We start from the raw sequence: 7,648 nt of genomic DNA, 5'->3' as shown, positions 1-7,648 counted from the left end.
TATATATATATATATATATATATATATATATGTGTGTGTACGTACATCATAAAGTCAAATTATTTATCTACCTAGCCATAAAATTCACCAATCCGTTTATATTATGTGAATTGTTGGTGAATAATTTAAAATAATGTGTATATATTTCAACATATTTTTTTTTCTTAAATACTAAATAGTACATAGTAGGGTTTTTTACAATTTTAAAATCGCTTTAAAAAAAGCAATTTTAACAATTAGATTTCAAAAAAATTTGCAGCAAAATCTAATTTGGACAAAATCTGCTGTGTGAACGCGACGCCACGAAGCTGTCATGGTGGCACCAAATTCAGTTTGGATCCAATCCAGATTACAGTATACTCATTACAAATTGATCACAGAGAATCCATGTTCCACATTCCAACGCTTATTGTGTGTCGCTAATCTCATCCGGTTGCATTCAGTTGCATTTATCTATATAAATTTGGATGTCTTCCTGTCCACATGAAATCGTATTTCCCCATCCTGAAGTTTGATTCTGAATCTAACACGGGCTTCTATTTGGGTGTATATTACATAACATGCATGGTAAGACTTTGTCGGCTTTTCTTGTTGAACTGTGACTCTCCCCTGGAGGTCCTGTCACTTGTGAGTTAAGAACGAGAGCAAACAGCTCCTGAGGCCTTTACGTTGGCAAACGCTGACAGCCGCACCTGTGCGTGCGGCGTCGATTTAACAAGCTTGGATGGCACGCACACACGCCGACATGAAGAGGGCGTGCTGGAAGATGAGCGTCTGCGCGCGTCACCTCAACGGGCCTTATCGCTCCTGATGGTTTAATCATTTACCACGCGAGCTGCGCTCGGCTTTACAAGCTTTCCAGGCGACACTTTCGCCTTATCGGCCCACGTCACATCATGTTGTAACGCATCCATTTGGATCATTGTGTGTACTTTTCACTCTCATGACTGTGACTCTGGCCCTGTACTTTTACGGAGCTGTAAAAGTCATGGCGTGCGAAAGGGCATCAACACACATGATTAGATTTTGCGTGTTTCTGTTGTGTTGCGGGGAACTGTAAAATCAGAAATGAGGAATGACAGCGACGGTATATGCATGCTATGTGAACACTATAAATAGCAAATGAATGCCACCTGCTCGTCCATTTGTTTCCACCATTTAAGTTTTGCACCTAATTTACTGGATGAGGTGAGATCGAATCAGTTGTCGGTTTCGTGTAAGTTCAATAAGTTCTCCAAAATGTCAGCGCACGCAAAGTGGGGCTGTATAGCTAGACTATACCAATCCAAACTACAACCTTAATGGGTGGTGGGTTTTTTTGGAAACGATGTTGAATATGGAGCAATGTTACTGTGTGTTGTTAAGAGGCGAGTCTTTTCACATTACAGCAGGGGGTGGTGGGAACCTGCGCTGAACACGAGCAAAACACAAGCTTGAAGGCCTTTTCGCACTGCGCTTGGTTGTCTTGGTGTGCGCCACGAGGCAGCACGCAAGGACAACGGCGCCCGGGTGCAAGCTTGTCCATATTTGGGAGTGATTGGAAGTAACAGGGCAGCTTTTCTTGCTAGATGGTCTATCATGATTATTACAAATAGCACTCTGAAATCGCTCTGCCAGCCCTTCTCATATTGAACGTTTCTTTTGACGTCACTGCATTGCCGCTCTCCAATTGAACAGTTTTCACAAGTCAAGCGTCACGATGCGGCACGCGGCCATCTTGCGCAGCAACGCAACGCGCCCTGCGGTCTTCGAGTCCTCGAATCACATGAACAATGAATTGGTTAGTCTGCGGTCTGTTGTCCGCGGTCGACACCGAAAAATAAACCAATGTATATGTATCCTCAGAGCAGCAGTGTATGTCATAACTGTACATGAATAATGAATACTGTACGGCAGGTGTGTCAAAGTCATTTTTGTCATGGGCCACATTTTAGTTACCGTTTCCCTTGGATGGCCATGAGAACTGAAACCACATAAAGTCAATAATAACGGTTTATTCAACTATTGTTGAAGTAACTGTAATGAGGTGTTTGGTAACAAGAAAATGCTTAAAATATGTCTCTTATTGATTACATATGAGAATTTTAAATTTTGGTCGAGACTTTAGCAAGCAGCATGGAAGTTGACATGTTTTGATTTGCTTTCACGGGCCACATAAAATGATGTGGCGGGCCAGATCTGGCCCCCGGGCCTTGAGTTTGACACCTGTGCTGTACAGTATGATGACCGTAAATGATAAAGAAGTGAATGAACTGAACCAAGAAGAGTCAGCAATATTATATGTAGCGGACCGCCACACACTTGTGGTTCGGCACGTGCAGATTTGCATCTATACAGATTTTTATTTCAAGATTTTTATTTTTAAAAATTGTGACGACTCCATGGGTCAACAATTCTGTACTCTACTTAAAGGTATGCAGTTGGGAATCTATCCAGCAATATCATCTTGACTGTGTCTTTTGCACTCTTGCACTTTGTTTTCTAACAACACTTCAATCCTGCGAGTCTTAACTTCATTCCCCGCTACATATTTTCCTACTAGATCAATAATAGCTAAGCTATTTAACTTGGGCGAGGCTAAAAAAAATATATATAACCCAAACTTGTGAGCCTCACAGGAGTGAGATTGATGCCATCTGTGCTGCAGGTAGACAAGAGGAGAGACGGGGAGAGTGATTTAGCGCGCGTCCGCACGCATGCCTGCACACAAGTAGCAGCGCTGCCATATGTGGAATGCAGCAGGTGCCTTTTAGGATTTCTTTCCCCCGTGCTCACATAATTCAGCCTCGGCCTCCTTGCCATGCCAAAGCGGGGTACAAAGTGTCTCGGTAGCCTTTTAAAGCCTCCAGACAGCCAGCCAGCCAGCCACCATCTTTTGTGCCCTTTGTTGGTGTGCGCGCAAACCCGGGCTCACGTTTCAGCCCTTTTCTGGAGTCAGCATTTACACTTTGTGTATTTATGCCTGTGTCGTTTTTCCGTGCGGGTTTGTTCCATTGCTCCTTTTGTCCAGTGGAGGTTGTATAATGTTACGGCTGCTGGCGTTGATGTCCATGTGTAAATAGCTCAAGCTCTCAGCTTGTGTAATACCTTCCCAACAATTGTGCCACTGTTTCCCTCGCTCCTCCCTGACCGAACCCCTCCCTGCATCCACTACAACCGCCCAAATGGACCATCAGAGCGCTCAGATGTAAAGTGAGCAGGCCGTGTCAAACAAAAGAGGGAATTTTTAGACTTCTGTTTTTCGTACTGTAGGCTCCCCTCGCACGCTATTTTGTTATTTCAACTGCTCCTATATTGTTCTTGCTCTGTATTTGTTGACCAGTGGGGTTTTTTTTTCCCGCCAAGCACGAGAGTGCTTTGGAATTATTTTTGGAGCCACTCTGGATAAGAAAGAGGCTAGAGGGGGTTTGATTCCCTTTTTTGTCTTTTGAGTCTTATTGGAACAGTCCACCCCGCTTTGGAATTTAAATGGTAGAGTCTGTCATCTGTTCCTAATAGTGATACTCAAATTTGTTTCATTTAGTACCACCATTATGACAAACATTAAAGTACAGTAGCATAGGAGGCCTAAAAACACAACATTTTATCCTGCAAAAATATGGCTAGTACTGCGCTAAAATAGAGGAAAACTTGATAAAATTTGCCCCTGGACCTGGATTTGCACTCTCGTCCAATATCCCAAATGTTACACCCACCATTTCCTAGGAATAATACATCAAATCTCAGAACACAAAATTGAAACCAGCTTCAGCTCTTCAACTCACCCAAATCCAATTGTATGCTGGGAATAATTCCCCAACATCTGCGCAAAAAAAAAAAAAAAAATTATCTGGCCAACATGACCTTTTTGCTTTTTGGCTTGTCATCACTCAGGTGCTTGTGTAAGGCCGCACACCAAAAGATTGCAATTCATCTCACCATTTTCAAGAGCACTTGGCCTCATAGGAGTGTCGGGCGAGCTATCCCAGCTCACCTCTCGACCTTGACTGATCGCAGGGCGTTTAGTGACGCACGGCCAGCCGCGCTCACATTCCCACCTGTGAACGATTTCGACCCGTCAATGAACGTGCATGTTTTTTGGAATGTGGGAGGAAGGCGGTCTATTGTTTTGGGAATTGTTTTGTCTTTTGTCTGTAAACGTTTGAGAAATGCTGCAACATACCACAAAAGTGGGACGGGTGAGGTCGCCATGGGAACAGCAGCAGGAGTATCAAAAAATACCTCGACATGATTGAGACCCTGTACATTTAGGTGTCAGCTTTTGACATCGTTGTGCTTGAAAGTTACCGATTCCTCTGGCACGTGACTCGAATTGACATGAGCTCTGCTCCTTTGAACTGAAAATGTAAAAGAAATAAATAAAAATCACACACCAGGAAATTGTTCCGTCTGCCGGCCAAACAGTGAGCTTGACAGCGTGCATGCTTCGCGTAACAATAGTGGAACGCACATGGAGACAAAGACGGCAAATGTCGAACGAGAGGAACGGTGGGAACCACCACGCCGAGTCACACCCACGGCAATCTTCACCCATAACACACATCAAAGGCCACGCCCGTTGACCGTAACACACCTCGGTACACGTTAACTATTTTTTTTTTGTAATACGTCACTCATTGATTTGATATAAATTAACTTATGTAATTGACATTGAGTGTGCGCGTTAGCAGCAGAATTGCAAACATTTTTGGCTTTGCGTGTTGTGTGTCTCTTGTTTGGCTTGGAGTCAAGACACCACAAGACGACTTGTTTGGAATGTGTTATGTAATGTCGCTGACCTCCTCCCATGCATCTGCAGCCCACACACACACACACACACACACACAAGGAGCATTAATTAGGGGTGGGGGGGTTCCCTGTACTGGAACACGCGCACACACACACACGCCCTTTCACTTCCTGGCAGAGGCTTTTCCTGCAAAAGGGACTTCCCTTCAGAGAACTGAAAGAAAAAATAGGTTTTGTTATGTCGCATGTGTGTGCATTAGAAATGAAGCCACTTTTGTGGCTATTGCGAGACCAGGTTGCCACGGAAACCGTCTGCCGTCGCCTGGCATGGAATCTTTCCGTCGGCATTCCCAGAAATCCGCCTCCATTCTTATGACGTCCATGGCGCTCAATTCGAAGCAAATCGTGTGTGTCTGTGCAGGCTTGGATACTTTTACTTCCTCTTCTGACGTTTTCAACCCCACCCTTTCCTCGCTAAGCCCCTCCCACCCTTGACTTGTGCATTTAGTGACTCAATTTCTCCTATTTTGTATTTTTTTTTTTTTTGAGGATATAGTGGCCAACCGGACTCCCCATCATATAACGGTCTCTTTGTGGTTCCTCCTGTTGCTTTTTCCAGGAGGGGTGCAGGCGGCTGCGGCTCACACTGCACGACCACAACCAAACGGCTCGCAGCTCGGGGCAGCAGCAGCAGCAGCAGCACAGAGATAAGGTAAGCCTTTTAGATGGCTTCTTACTTATTTAAAATACCATTTTTCTGTATGTGTCAGCTCACGAAGATATGTTTTCATATTTACTGTATGTTTGTGTGGAGTTTTTTTTTGATGACTCAACCCAAGAGTGTCTTGATTCTGACTCAATATTTTTCCAAGGATGATCTCTTTCAATTTCGGTTGTGTTCCACACAGTGACAGCATGTTTAAGTATTATTATTTTAATCTTCAAAAGGTGTATTATGGTACTTACATGTTTGTATCCTCATTTATTCTTTTCCTTATTTATTTGAATTATTATTTATGATATAGTATAAACTGTAACTTTTATTTTGATCATGATTTTCCTTTTTTTCCATACTTTTTACATTATTTTATTGAAATTATTTTATCTATTATGTATTGTATATTTTAATCATATTCGCATATATTTTTTAGTCATTTTATCTTGTTTTGCTTGTTTGTTTACATCTATTTATGCCAATTTTATTTTATCGTTCTACATTTTAACTTTTACATTTTATTAACCTCACACCATTTGTTTTGGGGGCGGGGGTTTGGCCTTTGCATATTTTTTATTTTTTTTTACATTTTATTTTCAGATATATTTTATATTGTCTTGTGCATTTTGTTTTTTATCATTCGTTGCTGTTTCATCATCAGAGTGTAATGATCCATATTGCACATTCGGAAGCGTTTTAAATATTTCAATACAGCATTGAAAATCCCATTTTCTCACATTTAATAACATAGTTTGGTTGAGCTACATTCCTAAATTGTCATTGAGTGTGCGGATGTATTAGAAATGAAGTGACTTGCACGTTTCCATGACGGGGCAAGTGTTTGTTTGTGTGTGTGTATCTAAAGCGAGACATCTGCTTCCCATCAAGGGAGGCTCCCATATGTTCAATCCTCTGGACCTCTTGAGAAAATCGTCGTTCAGCCAAGACTAGTGCCGAAGTTGCGCCAGATTGTTGCATAACCTCTACGCGCCTCTTTCACCGTGTGTCCCTCCCTACCTCGTGGTGTTTCCAAGGAGAACATGAAGAGATTTGCATTGCCCATGACTCAACCGTGTTTCCCATTCCAGAGTTTAGTTTTCCTCCAAATGTTGTTTTGCAATATCTGTCCCAAACGGGTTGCGGCCCCTCCCCGGGTGATCTCATCAGTGTTTAATTCATTCCCATCTGTGAATATTTCAAATCACACCAATCTTGCTCATGCGATTTTCTAAATGGTCCGTCATCTTTTCTCCAGCCTGTCGGACGTGCGTTTGCGCTGGTGCAGCCCCCAGATAGGAGGGCGCTTCTGCCACCCGAACCCGTCAAATCTACGGAGGAGCAAGTTGAAGTCATCAAGGTGGGTGTGACATTACTGCCAAAGAAAAGTTGAAAACAAACCTTTTAAATCACGTTCAAGTATGAAAGGGCGGGAGTTCAAATCCCACTTCTGACATCGGTTTTCGTATCTTAATTACCCTGACCGGATGACTCAAGTGTCTGTCTGTATTCGGTCAATGAAAGTACAACCCAACACAAACCCTTGGAAGGAACCAGTCAACAAACAACTGAATATGTGAGATAGACCCTTGAGTTGGTCATGATGGCCGAGCCGCTGCCTACGCGCTACATTCAGGTCGCGGTCTCCTCTGGAGGCGTGGTTTTGGATCCCACTTCTGAGATCAGTTTTTTTAATCCAGCTACCTTAAATGGATGAATCAAGTGTCTGTCTGCTTAGCTACATGTTTTATATTCATGAAAGTATCAACCAAGAAATGAACCAATGAGAGAAATAAGCAACTAACCCCGCCGCAAAAAATAAAAAAATAAAAACCATAACATCGACTGCATTTGTTGTAGGTGTACCTCGAGGCCCGCAGAGAAGAGACTCAGAAACAGAATCAGAGCCTGAAGATGCTGTCAGATGAAGTTTCACAGATCCAAGAGGTCAGTCTCCTCAACGCCGAGTGACCACTCATCATCCATCTTCACCATACTGTCAGTCACCTGCCCGTGGTTGCGTTTTTGCTTCCTGTTTGAAATGTTATGTCACGGCGCCCGCTCTCGTTTACACACCAAAACAAACAAGACGCAAGGTTTCACACAACCTGTTTGCATTCCAAACAGGTGCGATATTGCCTGAAGACACTGAGGGAGCAGATGGCGTCGAAAAATAAAGTAGGCAGCGCCGGCCCACCAGATGGCGCT

The 7,648-nt window shown here is 43.1% G+C and overlaps 1 protein-coding gene across 1 annotated transcript in view; it reads left to right on the top strand.

The window, feature by feature from the left end:
• The window catches only part of tuft1a (tuftelin 1a), a 20,805-nt gene that overhangs the window by 2,791 nt on the left and 10,366 nt on the right, over positions 1-7,648 (top strand). The window contains exons 2-5 of the mRNA XM_019878682.1: positions 5,348-5,440; positions 6,699-6,800; positions 7,301-7,387; positions 7,568-7,618. Of these exons, the coding sequence (XP_019734241.1) occupies positions 5,348-5,440; positions 6,699-6,800; positions 7,301-7,387; positions 7,568-7,618 (333 nt within the window). The remainder of the gene's footprint in view (positions 1-5,347; positions 5,441-6,698; positions 6,801-7,300; positions 7,388-7,567; positions 7,619-7,648) is intronic.

The sequence above is a fragment of the Hippocampus comes genome, unplaced genomic scaffold, assembly GCF_001891065.2.
Source record: "Hippocampus comes isolate QL1 unplaced genomic scaffold, H_comes_QL1_v1.1 scaffold315, whole genome shotgun sequence".
In the NCBI taxonomy this organism is placed as follows: Eukaryota; Metazoa; Chordata; class Actinopteri; order Syngnathiformes; family Syngnathidae; genus Hippocampus; species Hippocampus comes.
This window is presented reverse-complemented; position numbering and strand designations above follow the sequence as displayed.